Source organism: Myxocyprinus asiaticus, chromosome 12, assembly GCF_019703515.2.
Source record: "Myxocyprinus asiaticus isolate MX2 ecotype Aquarium Trade chromosome 12, UBuf_Myxa_2, whole genome shotgun sequence".
Taxonomy (NCBI): Eukaryota; Metazoa; Chordata; class Actinopteri; order Cypriniformes; family Catostomidae; genus Myxocyprinus; species Myxocyprinus asiaticus.
Genome location: NC_059355.1, coordinates 45,541,697 through 45,560,660, shown reverse-complemented (window position 1 = coordinate 45,560,660; position 18,964 = coordinate 45,541,697). Strand labels below are relative to the sequence as shown.

Here is an 18,964-nt window from a genome sequence, read left to right as displayed (position 1 = left end):
TATGCATACTTGTGTCAAAGAATGAGCCCAGTCAACATCTAAGGAAGCGAGGAGGAGAAGATAACTGGGCGAAGAGAGCGAGGGAGCGTCAGAAAAGATAGTGAAGATGAAAATAACCCCCTGGCTCTCCCCTGCTGTGTCATCAATGACAGATGCAGCTCCTACATCATATAACACTCACCTGGATCTCTCGCTTTCTCTCTCTCACACACACACACACGTTGGTGCGGCTATCCTTATGAGGACTCTCCATAGACATAATGATTTTTATACCGTACTAACTATAGATTCTATCCTCTAACCATACCCCTAAACCTAACCCTCACATTTTTACATTTTCACAAAAACATCATTTTGCATGTTTTTTAAGCAATTTGAATTATAAGGACACTAGAAATATACTCATAAACCACATTTATAGCATAATACCCTTGTAATTACCAGTGCGTAACCTAAAAAAATGTCCTCGTAAACCACCAAAACCCGCACACACACACACACAGTGACTTCCTTCACCTGGATCACAGTTTTCTCTACTTGCTGGGGCCATCTCAACTGTTGCTTTCATCACATTATCTGACACTTTATCAGATCAAGATCGTCTATGTACATGCTGCTCCACATGCCACCCTACTGCTTTCATATTATGCCTGAAAATTGTTCCCACCTATGGCCCTTCTCTTCACTGCTGCTCCCTGCCATCGTTCAGTGGTAGAAATGTAACAATCTCAATTATCATTACAACTTAACACGCTCACCTACTCATAAATCATGTCATATCATCTCTCTGTCTGTCTCTCCTTCAACAATACCTCAGTACAGTATCTCCCTCTTTCACCTCAGGAAACTCAACAATAACAGACTCATGTTCAGTCCCACTGCTTTCTTCTGTTCTTCTTTGGTTTTTAGAATGAATAGAGTCTGACTGATAGAGGGGTTCTATCTCAGGTTCCATCCATCCATCCATCCATCCATCTATCCATCCAATCACCCTTTCTCTAATACATAAGAACTGATCATAAGCTTTATGGAATTCAAAATACTTTTAAGTAAACTATGTTTCTTCGAACGCAACACAAAGCAGAGAAGATGAGCAACAACAACAACACAGTGGGTGTGTTTCATTTAGAAGTTATCATCCCTATGCCCTATTCCCTTCTCAGACTTTACCATCCACTGTGAGAGCTTTGGAGGGCTAAAAGGTGTGGGGCTCAAACATAATGTTTATTCGGAATTCCCCTTTTAATTAATTTTTATTGAAATTCAGTTTGAAGCTACCTTGAAGCTATATCTACTATGATTGTTCTCCCTTCGAAGTACCCTTTGGAGGCTGATTTATCTCATTTGTAACTCAGGGACACAGGCCGAACACTGCAAATGTTCATTTTTGGTTGGATCAGCAGTATGTAAACCATTCACACCTGTGACAGATTGATGTGCCTCTAATTGCAATTATTTTGTCCACTGACTAATCCTCCTACAGTATCTGTCTGCCATAGTAACACTCATATCACCCAAAACCAGTCTTTGCAGTAGCAAATGTCTTTCTTTAATGAAAACAAGTATAAACATGTTTTCATGATCTTACATGGACTATTTTCACACATTCCATCTTAAAATACAATAAAAGAGGGTAACAGATGCATACTATGGCAAAGGTTAGCATGCTAGCATTAGCACTATGAATTCAGGATGTAAACATTACAAATAACACATTATTTACTGCACATATTTTACTTTCAGTTATCATCAAGTGGTCATAACCGCTTCTTTTACTGATCTCATGTGGATTCCATTCATAGAGTGAGGCAGAAAGCATGATTTTTATTGAATATGCAGCCTGAAGCAAATGGCAGTATTCAGACAATAAATACCAACAATCACAAGGAAAATATAAACTAACCATATATTTTCTTAATCCTCTATTTATTCATTTATATACATATTACTATGCTTTACACTGAGTTTATAATGATAAAAGTAAAGCAAAGCAGAGCTCATACAGTTAGAACAACCCAGGAACAAATTGTGTCATCCTCTTCCTTCGGACATCACCATAAGCATAACGGATATCACACATCTGATCAGCACCAAAATCAGTGCATAAAGAATGTAAGAAATGCACTTGGCTGTAAAGTTGTCCATGTTGTTGTGGCTATTGATTGCATCTAGCTGTTGAAAAGCTAGTTAGCTGAATTCTTCAAGTCAACTGGAAAACATCTATGTCACATCCTCAGCTAAAGTCCTTTCTTTAGCGATTCGATTGCACATATTTACATGGACAGAGAGATTAACACTGTAGCTCAACAACACAAAAACCCGCAGTATAGTTCAGTTATGACTGCCCATGTAAACGTATTCAATTACAAACCATTCTCAGCCCCAATTTTTCAGCACATTTACCTAACCATACTCAGGACAGAATACCATGCTAGTGGAATGCCTTTAGTGACGTGGAGACTCACGATTGGTCACTTACTCATTCAGACTATTCAAATCATGATTTCTCAGCACTGCAGTAAAAAAATAAACCGTAACCATTTCAACAAGTCTGGATCGTACAGAACGGCACAGTTGAAATCAAATCAAATCACTTTTATTGTCACACAACCATATACACAAGTGCAATAGTGTGTGAAATTCTTGGGTGCAGTTCGAGCAACATAGCAGTCATGACAGTGATGAGACATATACCAATCTACAATAAACATCAAATTTACACAACACAATTTAAAATCGAATATACACATAATTACACACAACACAATATACAAATAATAACATACAATGTACATTACACAATACACACAATATAGAATACAAATTATACAATAAAAAAATACTACATATAGTATATATAAAATGTACAATAGGTTGTATTGTACTGTATTGACATTCAGGCTGTCGGTTGATTGTCAGTTGCCAGTGTGTTGTTAAGAGAATATAATTTATGACAGTCCAGTGTGAGATAATAAGATTAATAAAGTGCAGTGCTGATGTATATTGATCGTGAGAGATCAAGAGTTCAAAAGTCTGATTGCTTGGGGGAAGAAGCTGTCATGAAGTCGGCTGGTGCGGGTCCTGATGCTGCGATAACGCCTGCCTGATGGTAGCAGTGAGAGCAGCCCATGGCTCGAGTGGCTGGAGTCTCTGATGATCCTCCGAGCTTTTTTCACACACCGCCTGGTGTTTATGTCCTGGAGGGAGGGAAGCTCACCTCCGATGATGTGTCTGGCAGTTCGCACCACCCTTTGCAGGGCTTTGCAGTTGTGGGCGGTGGTATTGCCGTACAGGCGGAGATGCAGCCAGTGAGGATGCTCTCTACAGTACTGGTGTAGAACCGTGTGAGGATGTGGTGGTTCATTCCAAACTTCCTCAGCCGTCTCAGGAAGAAGAGGCGATGATGAGCCTTCTTCACAATGGCCTCAGTGTGGACGGACCATGTGAGTTCCTCAGTGATGTGGACACCCAGGAACTTGAAGCTGCTGACTCTCTCCACTGGTGCTCCATTGATGGTGATGGGGCTGTGTTCTCTTTCTCTTTTCCTGAAGTCCACCACAAGCTCCTTTGTCTTACTGATGTTGAGGGAGAGGTTGTGCTCCTGACACCAGCGTGTCAGAGTGTGCACCTCCTCTCTGTAGGCTGTTTCATCATTGTCAGTGATCAGATCTACCACAGTCGTATCATCAGCAAAATTAATGATGGCATTGGAGCTATGTGTTGCCACACAGTCATGTGTGTACAGGGAATACAGGAGTGGGCTAAGAACACAGCCCTGCGGGGCTCCAGTGTTGTGGGTCAGTGATGAGGAGACGTTACTGCCCATTCTATCCACCTGGCGTCTGCTTGACAGGAAGTCCAGGATCCAGCTGCACAGCGAGCTGTTTAAGCCCAGAGCCTGGAGTTTCTCATCAAGCTTGGAGGGCACTATGGTGTTGAATGCTGAGCTGTAGTCTACAAACAACATTCTCACATTAGTGTTCCTTTATTTCAGGTGGGAGAGAGCTGTGTGTATTGTAGATGCAATGGCATCATCAGTGGAGTGGTTGTTGCATTAAGCATACTGCAATGGGTCCAGTGATGGAGGCAGCACAGAGCAGATGTAATCTCTGATTAGTCTCTCAAAGCATTTGCTGATGATGGGGGTCAGAGCAAGAGGACGCCAGTCATTTAAGCAAGCGATTTTGGATTGCTTTGGTACAGGCACAATGGTGGACATTTTCAAGCATGTGGGGACTACAGACTAGGAGAGGGAAAGGTTGAAAATGTCCGTAAAAACACCAGCCAGTTGGTTCGCACACGCTCTGATGACTCGGCCAGGAATGCCGTCTGGACCCGCAGCTTTACGGATATTCACCCGTCGGAAGGATCGGGTTACATCCGCTGCAGAGACGGAGAGTAAACTAACCTCTGTAACTTCGGCCGCAAGAGCTCTCTCTGCGAGGGCAGTGTTATTTCCTTCAAACCATGCATAAGAAGTATTTAGCTCATCTGGGAGAGAGGCAGCGTTGTTCACAGTGGAGTTTTTATTCGACTTAAAGTCTGTGATGATATTAATTCCCTGCCACATGCTTCTAGAGTTGGTGGTGTTAAACTGTCCTTCAATCTTGTTTCTGTACTGGCGTTTTGCTGCTCTGATAGTTTTTTGGAGGGCATAGCTGGCTTGTTTATGCTCCTCCGCATTCCCGGAATTAAAACCGGAGGTCCGCACATTAAGTGCCGCGCGAACATCGCTATTAATCCAAGGTTTCTGGTTTGGGTATATCCGTATTTTTTTGGATGGAACAACATCCTCTACGCACTTTCTGATGAAACACATTACACTATCAGCATAAACCTCGATGTCGTCATCAGAGGTGGACCAGAACATCTCCCAGTCTGCGTGATCAAAACAGTCTGTAGCATAGAGTCTGATTGGTCCAACCAACACTGGATCGTTCTGAGGGTGGGTGCTTCCTGTTTCAGATTCTGCCTGTAAGCGGGCAGAAGCAGAATGGAAGAGTGATCCGATTTGCCAAATGGTGGGCAGGGGAGAGATTTGTAGCCATCCCGGAAGGGAGAGTAGCAAAAACCCGGTCCCCTCGTGTGTTGAAACTGATGTGTTGGTGGTATTTTGGTGCGATTGATTTGAGATTGGCTTTGTTAAAGTAAATGTATGTTCCTCTGATCACACCAGGATTTGTTGATCATAAAACTGACACCACCACCTCTGCTTTTACCTGAGAGGTCTTTCGCTCTGTCCGCTAGGTGCACGGAGAACCCCGCAGGTTCGATGGCTGAATCTGGAATCTCCGCAGACATCCAAGTTTCTGTAAGGCAGATAATGCAGCAGTCCCTCGTCTCTCGTTGGAAAGAGATCCGCGCTCTGAGCTCGTAGAGCTTGTTGTCCAGAGACTGAACATTTGCCAGTAGAATACTGGGTAGCGGGGGTCGATTTGCGTGACGTCTTATTCTGATGAGAAAGCCGGCTCTGTTTCCCCTTTTCCTTCTGCGTTTTCGCGGCCGGGCAGCCCAGACAAAGGGCTCCATTTGCATGTTTGTTAATAGTGGGTCGGCATTGAGGTATTTGAAGTCCGGTTTACGGTGTGTAATTGCAGAACCAATGTCCAAAATTGTTTGTCTGTCGTAGACAATAAGGCAGACAACATCCAAGACAAAAAAAACATAAGAATTGTAAACAAAACAAATAAAAAACTACAATGTTGTTTTGGAGCTCGCAACGCAGCAGCCATACTCGGTGCCATCTTGAGTCCAAGATGCAACAGTAACCATTCAATCTGATGGTGGAAAAGTATCTAATGTTTAAAGAATTTGCAGATAAAATGAAATAAATCAACAAAATTACAGAAGAGGAAATACAGGGTTGAACTGTAGATGTCTATAAATCAAAATGGAAGCAAACTCTGTTTATTAATTCCTTTAAAGGCATGTCATGTATTTGTTTTTATTATTATTATTATTATTATTATTATTATTATTGTTATTATTATTATTATTATCCATTCGTTTTTTTCTATTTATTACCACACAGTAATTGGGTGAGCAATTTTCTAAACATCCAATAGGCATCACTGATGTGTAAATGTGCATAGTCAGGTGTTAGTGCATTCGACTTAAGTTGTGGAAGTTTGGAATAAGGCATTTTTGGAGATTCATTTCAATAAATGGTCTTTTTGGACTGGGAAGTGAGGTTTAGGTTCTAAAAGTTACATTATGTTATAAGAAAAATTTGATTTCTCTCATTGATATTTAAAGGTCACCTGAAAAAGTGGCCAAATGAAGGCTTTCAAAGGCTCTGTTTGATCCTTCTCCACAACTACATCCCTGATTTCTACAAATAAGAGCTATATCAGAGCCTTTAACCATCACTAACACATGTCTCCTGCTTTCATAGCAGAACAAGCCCACACTTTGAGACACTGTATGTGTAAAAGCCAACAGAACAAACAGAGATTGTAAAAGTGGCTTATTTATTTTAATAATAGAGTCCCCAATTAGGATAGCAAAAGGGCAACAACTAGATGCAAGTATTTCATTGCCAAACTGTCCAAACACAGGTCTTTTTAAAAATGTTCCAAAGCTCTTTCATTCTTGAAAGTATCTTATAAAACCCTTAGTAGGAAGAAAGTCAAAAATCAGCAACAGCAAAGCAACAGCACATTAGTTGTTCTAAGGTGAACTAAACCATTCTAAAACACCCTGTACTTTGTGATGTGAGTTATCATTCAATATATCCTCACCTTTCTATAAAATATACCAGAACAACCAATCAGCACATACCAGCACATTTGGTCCGAGTGATGAGTGGTGGCCCTGGCGGCCCTGTGCCTCCCTCTCCAGGTCGGGTCAATAGAACTTTAATCTCATACTCCACATCTGGGTCCAAATGCCAGAGCTTGTAAGTTGGTGCATCCACAACATGTGTCTCAGCCCAGTTTCCTGTGGTGGTGCGGTACTCCACCTCTTTGAGCATGATGGGGCCATCACCAATGATGGAGTTTGCGTTTGGCTTAATCCACAGGTAGGTGGCACCAACTGCTAGAAGCTCAGGGGGAGCGATGGGTGTGGGGGGTGCTGAGGAAGAAGAGAGAAAGTGAATGATTATGTTAGGTTCAATGCCTTTTTCTAACCTGTGAATAATGTCTATAACCATAATGACAGATAACGGTAGTAAATAGACTTTTATTGCATCTTCAAGGACTTAATTTTTATTCTGAACTGTTCCACATTTCAGAATGCTCCCGCTGCCTTCATATTCTAAGATATGTTTCTTACAATTCTCTTTCACCCAAACATTTAAACAGAGTATTTTTCTCGCTCCAAAACCACACAACACAGCTATTTTTTCATAATCTGATAGAGCTGGGTAGCCCTAACATCAGTGATTTACAGCAATAACAATTATTTCATATGTATGTCAATGGCGTTATAGGAAGCACATATCAACCAAACTGACTTTCAAAATTTGGTTGTGAATCCTGTAAATTTAACTAGTCACTTCTACCATACAGAGCCTGTATCCAGCATGTCAAACCAGATTAATAACCATTTTATGTGACAGTGATAGCTAGCCATTGGGCCTCAGCAGAATAGAATAGAATAGAATAGAATAGAATAGAATGGCTGGAATGTAAAGGAATGTATTGAAAGTATATAATAGAATGGTTGGAATGGAATGAAATGAAATAGAATACAACAGAACGGAATAAAATAGAATGAATTGGTTGTAATAGAATAAAATATGATGGTTGGAGTGGGATGGTTTGAATAGAATAGAATAGAATAGAATAGAATAGAATAGAATAGAAACAGTGCTAAAATGGCTGCAACTAAAAGGTTGCCGAAAGTACAGTTAAGGACTGTAGCAAGTAATCTCACTCCACAGTTACACACAATTGTACCATCATTTCACATTTGCTTTTGTAGTGCAAAATGGTGAGAAGAAAATGAAGGCTCCATGAGGCCGAAGCTTTGGAGCTCATTAAGGGATATCAGACAGACTTGCTTGGCCGGCAAAATTGTGAAAATAAATGGAATGAAACGTTTCCTGGAATCCCAGTCGAGAAGGTGGGCTTTAGCTTTTCCCTAAACACTTAACTAAGCTCTCTCTCTCACTCTGACTCTCTATTTCTTACTCTTTTTTTTTTTTTTTTTTTCTAGCTACCCACTCACATTAAGTCCACTGGAGACAGCTTATGGCTTGCACTGTATTAACTTCCTGTCTTTGGCAGTCTCCTCTTTCTCTTTCCTGTCATTTTCTTAATTTTATTGAGCTTTCCAAATCTTGTAATAGTGGAAAAGGTAAACACTTTCTTTCTTTCTTTCTTTCTTTCTTTCTTTCTTTATTAATTCCTGCCTTCCATCTTCTAGTCATCCTCCTGTCATTCTGTCTCTCTCTCTCTCAGTGGGAGAGAGGGCAGACAGACACTAATCCAGGGTTAGAGGTGAGCGGCGGTGCATGAAGGGTTCATCCAAGCATGGAAGATTCACCCAGGCCCACTCTAATGAGAGTCTGCTGTCTTTACTGTGCCATGTAATCAACTGAGCCAGATTACCAAAGCCCATTTACCCACAGCTGATAACCACTGACTCCCTCAGCTGCCCGGAAAAGAGTCACTCCGACTCAGGGAGGAAAGTTTAGACGTGACCTGTCAACCTCCAAAGCTTAAGAGTGTTTAATGCTTAGATTGAAATTGAAGGTGGGAAAAAAGCCGATAACAGGGAGTGCAGAATAGAAATTACCATATGTGTCGAGGAGGAGGGCGTGGCCAGGGCGTGATGGAGCATGGCCGGCGCTGGATCTGCTGATCAATGGGAGAGCGATATAAGGGGCAGCCGGAGATGCCGGTTCGAGAGAGAGAGATGCACGCGGCCGTGTTGTGTGTGTCTGTGTCCGTTTATGTTTTATGTTGTTTTAAGATCATTTATATCATTACAGTTATGTTGAATGTCCTGCCAGTTCCCGCCTCCTCCTTGCCCATCCTTTACCTGTTACAGTGGTGCCGAAACCCAGGAGGGAGGAGGGATGCGCTGTCGTGGAGTCCTCGCCGCTACCATCCGCCAGGGGAGGAGCAGTTCCGGAGGACTCACTGCCATCTGCCGGGGGAGGAGCGAGCTGGCATCCGCCAGAGGGCGGAGGAGCGGTTGAGGACCGAGAGACAGCGCGTCCGGGAGCCGGCAAGCAAGTTCTTCTCTCTCTGTGTGTCTCTGCTCGCCCTTTCCCTCTCCCCACGCCTCCCCTAGTCTCTCCCCCAGGTTCACAGGAGGCAGGGTCTGAATCTGGTGGGGGAGGAGTGTGACGAGGACGAGGGCATGGCCGGGCCGTGATGGAGCACGGCCGGCGCTGAATCAGCTGATCAGCAGGAGAGCGAAATAAAGGGGCAGCCGGAGACACCAGTTTGAGAGAGAGAGAGACGCATGCGGCCACATTGTGTGTCTGTGTCAGTTTATGTTTTATTTTGTTTTAAGTTCATTTATATCATTACAGTTATGTTGACTGTTCTGCTGGTTCCCGCCTCCTCCTTGCCCATCCTTTACCTGTTACACCATAAAAAAAGTAATCTGTATCTAAAAGTTGACTGGCTCTTTTACCTGTAAGTCAGGACTACCTTTTCTACACTCGCAATTTTGGCATTCCAGTCTCCTCCGTTCATATTAATATAAGTGGTCTGTCTCAGGCTAAACACTCTCTGGTTCTGTACTGAAGTTTAATACATTGGGTTAGGGGTTTGTTGAAAAGTATGAGCAATAGTAAGAGTGATGTTTGCCTTATCAAGCACAACTATTAATGAAGTAAGGAAAGTATGCTTGTTGTGTGATGTGAGATATTGCTGTCTTTTTTCCTGTAGACAGTGTCTATATGAACGGACACTGGAATGTTGTTCATCAAGGAAGCTGTCATGTCTAAATTGCAAGTCTGAAAAACTGCCTTTGTTCAAACCATTAATATACTTCTATCATTTAATGCACTTGTAGTCTGGGTTTGTCAGCACTCTTGATGTCAGCACATTGTCCTGGCGTAGGCATTTATGGTTCTGCAGTTGATAAACTCAACGATCAGTGGAGTGTTTTTGAATTGAGCGTTTATGGTTGCAGTCTGCTGAACTGAAATGTGGTTTGGCTGCAGATGGCTGGCTGAATCTTGATGATTGGTTGTTGATGATTGGATGAGTGTTATTGTACCCTTGATGATTAACAAGCTATTTTAGTACTCCACAATTGAAAGCCCTGATGATGTGTATATAGGATGTTGTTGATTAGCACAGTGGTTTGTGGCTACAACGCTACAGAGGTCCACAGATTTTCAGTATCGGAATGTTAAAACCTCTAATGTCTATTAAATACTTGGTAGTCCCATTCAGGTAACATATTGCTTAGGATGATGTGATTCTCCAAACAAACAAATTAGAAAAAAAGATGATAAGAGGGCGAGAAAAGACAGAGAGAGGCACTGCAAATGTTTTGGCAATACATAGTAACGTTTGTCATGCCAATTAAGAACATTTGAATTGAATTGAAATTGACAGAGAGAGTACGGGTCTTCTATGGCAGCATCCTAACTGAAATGAAGCCTCATAAGAGACCAATTTGGAATGCTTTACATAGGCGTCAGCTCATTAAAATAGCGCTCCTCACACGAAGTGCATAGGAGACTCAACTCGCAACTGATTTCAATACAGGTGACTCGAGCAGAGTGATGCGATACTCAATGAGAATAAATAAGCATAGCACATACACATTTTGGGTAGTCAGTTTTCTATGACATCAAACCATTTTTTTCAATACTTTTCAGTATTTAATGTATTATAAGTATATTTTAAAAATCAAAATTGATCTCGCTTTGTCCACCATGTTGGATTTATTTATGTATACAATGCTACCTTAGAATTTGGCCAAAAGGAGATATCCAAGGAGGCAGCATAATTAAGATGCCTTACTTTTGGAACAGACTTTGCGTCGGGAGCATGCCTATGTTGTCTTAGAGTGCTTCCTCCAGAGGCAGCAGTTCTGGTATTTCAGAACCAAGTTGATACCACAATAAATCATTTTACGATACCAGTTTTCTCTGTATTTCGCTAGTACGACTCATACACATAAATTATGTGTAAATTTCCCAAGTTTTCAGTTATTCAAATGTTGAATAAATCATAAAAAAAGTTTTTAAAAAGTGATCAATGCAACAATACTAGAATACCGTGTTGCTATTACTGACTTGCCTTTAGACAAATCTAAATGCCTCTGGATTTGCCATTGTATTTATGCACAAAACAGGCAAAAAAATTTTGTAAACAAAAACTGTTGAAGCAAATGAATTGTGCAGCCCTAAACGCTGTTGTTTTAAATTATTAGTTGATATTTATATTTATATTTAGTGTTTAAATAAAGGTGTTTAACAGCATAGTCTTTGCAGTGGTATCGAAATTAGTTTCAAGAAATTTCAAGGGAAATCATATAGAGTACTGAAATGATGGTATTGTGACAACACTTCCACACAGTATCTAATGACTGAAAGTGCAACAACAAAGTGAAGAAGAGCTTGACAGAGAATGAAGAGAAGATGGCAGAACAGAAACAAATCTATGAATGACACAAAGGATTTTGTGGCTCATCTCAGCCACTTCTCAAGTTCTCAGGTTCTGTTGTCAGTATGTACTCTCAAATAGTATGATACAGGCAAGATGGAATGGAAATAAATAAGGCAATATGCTGTGCTCAGATAGACTAGACACTCACACAAACACACAGTGCCACACAGTAGGAATAGAGATAACAAAAGGAGCATTACTGTTCACCAGGGGCTCCTTTCACTCCAGAAAAACCCATTTCCTACAGACATGAGAGGTTTCCTGCACACACTATTTACTATTTCAGGTGCAGAAGTTCATATGTGTGTGAGAGTAGAATCCTAAACACTTTTCTCATCCTATCTTATCAAGTTCCCCTGATACATAATGTTCATTCCCATTTCCACCGATACTTTGCCATACGAATATTTGCAGCACTGTGGCTATTGGAAACTGCTCGAAGCCTCTGTGCAGGTGTGTGTGCATGTGGCCGAGCCATCCTGTAATTTTAGCCTTTATCACCTGGTGTCCGCAGGGAGGTTTTAAAACCAGCAGGATTTGTGAGAAATCTCCAGAAATCCCACCTCGCTAACTGATCAAAGCCCACCAGGTCTGTCTGATAGCGGAGTAGGACAGAAAGACGAGCTCCACCGTCATATGGGAATTTGTAGCTGTGAAACAACAATAATTGCAATCTGATTTTTCACCTTTCGGAACAACCAATTCGACAGGGACTAGGAGAGAGAGAGAGAGAGTGAGTTTGTGTGTGTGAGAGAGGGAGAGAGAGAGAGAGAGAGAGAGAGAGAGAGAGAGAGAGAGAGAGAGAATATGGCTTCAGTATGAAAAAGTTTGATTCCAGTCATAATCTATTCTATAATAAATGTTTTTCTCAGCCACCACCATTCAACAGATGAATAAAACTGAATTACTTGTGCTCACATACTCACTAAAGCTGGGCAAAACACTGAAAATGTGTTATTTGTTGCTGATATAAAACCAACATCGTAAGTATCACAATGATTTTAATGCACTTTTTATTTGGCCATTAGGTTTCCTGAAGCCTGCGTTAGCAGGCCCATTTTGACATTTTCCAGTTTAGATTATAAATCTACTAAGCAACAATGACTTTTTGGTCAAAATGATTGTTCCTAAACTGTAAAATATAGTTGTAAGCCTTTTAAAAGAACAAATATTGAACTATATATTGAATACTGTCAAACTTAAACCTTAAACTATGCTTTTCTTCAAGCGCTTGTTAATATCAAATTATTTTTTTTAAATTTATTTTTTATCAGAAGTCTTATCACTTTTATCATCAGTGTTGGGGAAGCTACAAGTTACTCATACCTTAAAGTAGTTAAATTACAGTCAAGTTACTCTTTTAAAAAGTAGTTAGCTACACAACAAGCTACTAACAAAAGTACCTCACTACATTGAAGCTGTAATGAAGAAATAATTTTTAGATATATAAAAATCAGATTATGTTATTTATTTCTACAATCAGTTCTGGTTGCAGAATTCAATAATATCACCTGATAGTAATATATTAAATTAGGGTGACACTCCCTTACAGAAATTAACCATGGTTCCCTATCTGTCACTCACTCGACATTGTGTCGATGTAGTGACACTAGGGGTCACTCTTGGGAGCCCCAAACACATCTGCTTTTGAAAAAAGGCCAATGGGAATTGGCGAGTGGAATTTGCCTGCCACTCCCCCGGACATACGGGTATAAAAGGAGCTGGTATGCAACCACTCATTCAGATTTTCTTTTCGGAGCCGAGCGGTTGCATTCAGTGCACTGAATTAAATTCTCCCTTCCGTTCACCTCAAACTGCTGGATTTACAGCGCATTTCAGCGGCTTCTCCCCCTCTGCCCTGTGGAGTGCAGAGAACGCCCCTGGGCGCTTCGGCAGAGCAAAACAAAGAGTATATTCTAAAAGAGTATATTTTCATAAAAGAGCGGCACACACGGAACGTCTTTTTAAAGATGGCTTTCCGTTTGTGTGTTATTCCTGGTTGCGGTCGTCATCTCTCCACTTCTGACAGCCACGATCACTGTCTTACGTGTCTGGGTGCTGCCCACGTGGAGACATCGTTTGTGGATGGGTCTTGTCCTCATTGTGAGAACATGACCACGGCAACGTTGTGGTCACGGCTTGCCTTCATAAGAAAGCAAGCCACCCCAGCGGCTCCCTGCCTCGGTCCTTCTACCTACGGGTATGAGGCCGCGTCGGGGCGATTTGGGGACTTCAATGGGAGCACCTCAGCCGGGTAACCCCCCATGGACCTCCCATTCCTCAGCATACTCGCTTGACCCGGTCGGGCTCTCGGATGAGACCGCCTTCTCGTCTCAGGGCGAGTTCGACCTCTTATTCAGGGCCTGGGAAGACGATGAGTTATCGAGCGCAGCATCAGAGAGCGGGCTCGTCCAGTCTGACGCGGAGGCTTCGGCTGGGCTTCCTCCTTCGGGTATGGTCGCCCAGTCTCAGGCCGATGCGAAGATGACAGACATGCTTTCCCGGGCAGCCATGAGCATGGGGCTAGAGTGGAACCCTCCACTCTCCCCTGAACCCTTGCAGCTCAACGATTAGTTCCTGGGTCCAGAGCACCGCTCCCTTTCTTCACATAAGTGCATGAGGAGCTGACAAGATCGTGGGGGGCACCTTTTACTACCCAATCCCAATCTTCCAGCTCCCCCGCTCTCACTACCCTCGATGGTGGGGTGGCCAAGGGGTATTCGGAGATCCATCAGGTGGATAAGGTGCTCGCGGTGCACTTGTGCCCACAGAGTGCCACCACCTGGCACAGGTGCCCGAAGCTCCCGTCCAGGGCCTGTAGGTTTACGTCGTCTCTAACAGCTAAGGCCTATGGTGCAGCTGGACAAGCTGACTCTGCCCTGCATGCCATGGCTCTCCTGCAGGTACACCAAACCAAGGCGCTAAAAGAGCTGCACGAGGGTAGTTCTGACCCGGGATTAATGCAGGAACTGCGCTCAGTGACCGACCTCCAGGAGGAATTTGGCAGGAGGAACGAGCGCCAACTTTAGCTCAACCTGGTCAAGATGAGAGAGGCTGACAAGGCACGTTTCCTTGACGCACCCATTTCCCAGGTTGGCCTGTTCGGCGACACCATTGAGGACTTTGCCCAGCAGTTCTCGGCAGTGAAGCAGCAGACGGAGGCTATTCAACACATTCTGCCCCGGCGCGGCTCAAGACCCCGCACCCCGTCTGCTCATCGCCAAGGGCGTCCTCCTGCAGCAACAGCACCGGCTCAACCACAGCCCACCCCCGCGGCCCGGCCCCGGCATGGAGCCCACCACATAAAGCAGATGCCACCCGTCTCACGGCCAGCTGCCAAGAACCCAAGGAAGGCTTTGAAGCACCCCTGACCCAGGGACAAGGAGACCCGCTTCTATGGAGCTGGTAGACAGACCACTCCATCCCCCGGTAGAGGGCCGGGAGGAGAATCTTTTGTTTCATTTTTTGCCACATGCCCAAGAGGCTGCGGTACCCAAAAATTCAACAAAAGAGTGGTTTTCTTGTTCCCTGGGTCACATGTCAGGTGCGCACGGCCGTCGTCACGACCGCCATCCACCGTCCCATTTTGGTAGGTTCGGCGCTCCAGCAGCAGACCCCTCTCCCCTGCATGCCCAGCTGTGGCACAAACATGCCCACACCGGGTTGGTTCCGATGGACTGCAGGGACGATATTCCTCCTCCCCCTCCTCAACCAATCTTATGGTGGGCATCAGGAGCCAGGTAAGTGCTTCGATGTCTCTGGACTCAGCACGGCCACGGGGTTCGAGCCCCCTCGACGTGGCGCCTCAGGCTCCCCCCCGCCGCGAGGTCCCACCCGCCGGTATGTCCGACGTGATTTTCCCCTTGGTCCCCCTCGCCCGGAGTTTGGATGTGTGGCTCGCGCTTTCCAACCCGTCGCGATGGCTGACCCGGACTGTCTGACTCGGCTACGCGATTAAGTTTGCCAGGCGCCCGCCCAGGTTTAGCGGCATCTGCTTCACCTCGGTGAAGGGCAAGAACGCCTCTACCTTGCGTGCGGAGATCGCTACCCTTCTATGGAAGGGTGAGATAGAGCCTGTCCCTCTGGCCGAGATGATAAAGGGGTTTTACAGCCCCTACTTCATCGTTCCGAAGAAAGGCAGTGGGTTGCGACCAATCTTGGACCTGCGAGTACTGAACCGGGACTTGCACAGTCTCCCGTTCAAGATGATGATGCAAAAACACATTTTAGCCAGCGTCCAGCATCAAGATTGGTTTGCGGCGGTAGACCTGAAGGATGCATACTTCCACGTCTTGGTCTTACCTCAACACAGACCCTTCCTGCGGTTTGCTTTCAAGGGCCGAGTGTACCAGTACAAGGTCATCCCCTTTGGCCTGTCCTTGTCCCCTCGTGTCTTCACAAAGATCGCAGAGGCAGTCCTTGCCCCGCTAAGGGAAGTGGGTGTCCGCATCCTCATTATCTCGACGACTGGCTAATCCTAGCTCACTCTCGTGATGTGTTGTGTGCGCACAGGGACCTGGTGCTCATGCACCTCAGCTGACTGGGGCTTCGGGTCAACTGGGAAAAGAGCAAATTCTCCCCGGTTCAGAGCATCTCTTTTCTCGGCATGGACTTGGACTCAGTCTCGATGATGGCACGCCTCATGAACGAGTGCGCACAGACAGTGTTGAACTGTCTGAAGCCACACCGCTCGGGATGATGCATATGAGACCGCTTCAGCACTGGCTTCAGACTCGAGTCCCGAGATGGGCATGGCACCATGGGACACATTGCGAGGTAGTCACACCGATCTGTCACCACATCTTCAGCCCTTGGACCGACCTTGCATTTCTATGGGAAGGGGTTCCCCTTGAGCAGGTCTCCAGGTGCGTCATGGTTTAGACGGATGCCTCCAAGATGGACTGGGGTGCCGTATGCAATGGGCACACAGCTGCTGGCCCCTGGATTGGCCCGCAGCTGCATTGGCACATCAACTGCCTCAAGTTGTTTGCAGTACTGCTCGCCCTGCGGAGGTTCTGGCCATTGATCCAGGACAAGCACATGTTGGTATGGATGGACAACATGGCGATGATAGCGTACATCAACCGTCAAGGCGGTCTACACTCCCGTTGCATTTCAAAATTCGCCACCATCTCCTCCTCTGGAGTCAGCAGCGCCTCAAGTCGCTACGAGCCACTCACATCCTGGGCAACCTCAACACCGCAGCAGACACGCTGTCACAACAGGATAAGCTCAAGGGAGAGTGGAGACTCCACCCCCAGGTGGTCCAGCTGATTTGGAGCCGATTCAGTTGAGCACAGGTAGACCTGTTTGCTTCCCAAGAATCCTCCCACTGCCCGCTTTGGTACGCCCTGACCGAGGCACCCCTCGGTATAGACATGCTGGCCCCCGGGATTACGCAAATATGCGTTTCTCCCAGTGAGCCTACTTGCACAGACCCTGTGCAAAGTCAGGGAGGATGAGGAGCAGGTCGTCCTAGTAGCACCCTACTGGCCCACCCAGACATAGTTCTCAGACCTCACGCTCCTTGCGACAGCCCCCCATCTGGCACCCGTGACCAGACCTCTGGAATCTCCACATCTGGTCCTTGGACGGGACGTGGAAGACGTCAGTGGCCTACCACCCACGGTGGTAGACATGATCACTCAGGTTAGTGCTCCCTCTACAATGCGCCTGTATGCCTTGAAGTGGCGTCTGTTCGCTAAGTGGTGTTCTTCCCGACGCAAAGACCCCCAGTGATGCGCAGTCAGATCGGTGCTTTCCTTCCTGCAGGAGAGGCTGGGGGGGCGGCTGTCCCCCTCCACCTTGAAGTTGTATGTAGCCGCCATTTCGGCACATCACGATGCAGTGGATGGTAAGTATTTGGGGAAGCACGACTTGATCATCAGGTTCCTGAGAGGCGCTAGGAGGTTGAATCCCTCCAGACCTTGCCTCATCCCCTCGTGGGACTTCTCTGTAGTCCTTCGGGGTCTATGGGGAGCTCCCTTTGAGCCCCTGGAGTCAGTTGAGCTTAAGGCACTCTTTTTGAAGACTGCCCTCCTGACTGCGCTCACTTCCATCAAGAGGGTAGGGGACCTGCAGGCATTCTCTGTCAGCGAATCATGCCTGGAGTTCGAGTTACGAGCCCACTCTACTAGGAGTGTAGCGGCCTCCTGGGCCATGACCAGTGGCGCCTCTTTGGCAGACATCTGCAGAGCAGCGGCTGTGCAACACCCAACACCTTTGCAAGGTTCTACAATCTCTGGGTTGAGCCGGTTTCGTCCAGTGTATTGTCAGGTACGAGCAGGTAAGTTCCGGGACAGCTGGCCGGGTGTACCACTTGCGCATAGCACCTTTCCCCTCACTTGAGGTGAAGACGTGCGCTTTTGACTCCCAGTCATGTTCACAAGCTGTGATCCCTGGATGACATTCCTCCTTAGCCCTGTGGCAAACGAGTTTGCGGAGAAACTCGCTGCAGGCCCAGTACATGTGCTAATTAGGTCCTGTACTGGGGTAGGTGCTCCACATGTGCTGGTTCCCCGTAGGTGACCCCATGTGATATCTTCCGCTAAATCGTTTCCCTGTCGGTAAACAGCGTCTTCCTTGGGCAGAGGCCCCTCTCCATGTTTGTAGAAACTCCTCCCCCCTCGGGTAGGACCTACCATGCAACTTCTCCACATGACATACTTCCGACAAGACTCGGTAAGACCATGTGATGTATTTCCACTCAAAATACCCCCCCTTCTCTGGGCGGGGTGTGGTCTCTTCGGTGTCTTCCCTTTGGGAGTGACAACCCCCCGACATAGACATTTATGGCCCCCAGTCGATTAACAAATTCCACTCTTTTTGGGGGGAAAAAAAGAGGAAAAGAAGCAACGGTTGGGCTAGCCTGTCCCTATTTGTTGGGCAGTCAACTGTTCCCGAAGGACCGTTCGGCGGTCATAAGAGCACTGGGGGAGGTTACGTGACGGCCTGATGCGCTGGCAATGAGGCACATAGCAGTCTGCCCATAACACAGTTCAGCTAGTTGTGGCGTTTTGTATAGGGACCCCTGGTGTCACTACATCAACACAACGTCGAGTGAGTGACAGATAGGGAACATCCTGGTTACTTTCGTAACCTCCGTTCCCTGATGGAGGGAACGAGACATTGTGTCCCTCTTGCCACAACACTGAACTACCCGCTGAAATAGCCGGGACCTTGTCTCGGCTCCTCAGCACAAAACCTGAATGAGTGATTGCATACCAGCTCCTTTTATACCTGTATGTCTGGGGGAGTGGCATGCAAATTCCACGCCAATTCCCAGTGGCCTTTTTTCAAAAACAGAGGTGTTTGGGGCTCCCAAGAGTGACCCCTAGTGTTACTACATCAACACAACATCTCATTCCCTCCATCAGGGA

At 45.5% G+C, this 18,964-nt stretch overlaps 1 protein-coding gene across 5 annotated transcripts in view; it reads right to left on the bottom strand.

Moving 5' to 3' along the window:
* The window catches only part of LOC127448891 (receptor-type tyrosine-protein phosphatase T-like), a 363,972-nt gene that overhangs the window by 196,571 nt on the left and 148,437 nt on the right, over nucleotides 1-18,964 (bottom strand). For all 5 annotated transcript variants that reach the window (XM_051711804.1, XM_051711805.1, XM_051711807.1 and 2 more), the window contains exon 8: nucleotides 6,781-7,074. In XM_051711804.1, coding sequence (XP_051567764.1) covers nucleotides 6,781-7,074 — 294 coding nt within the window. The remainder of the gene's footprint in view (nucleotides 1-6,780; nucleotides 7,075-18,964) is intronic.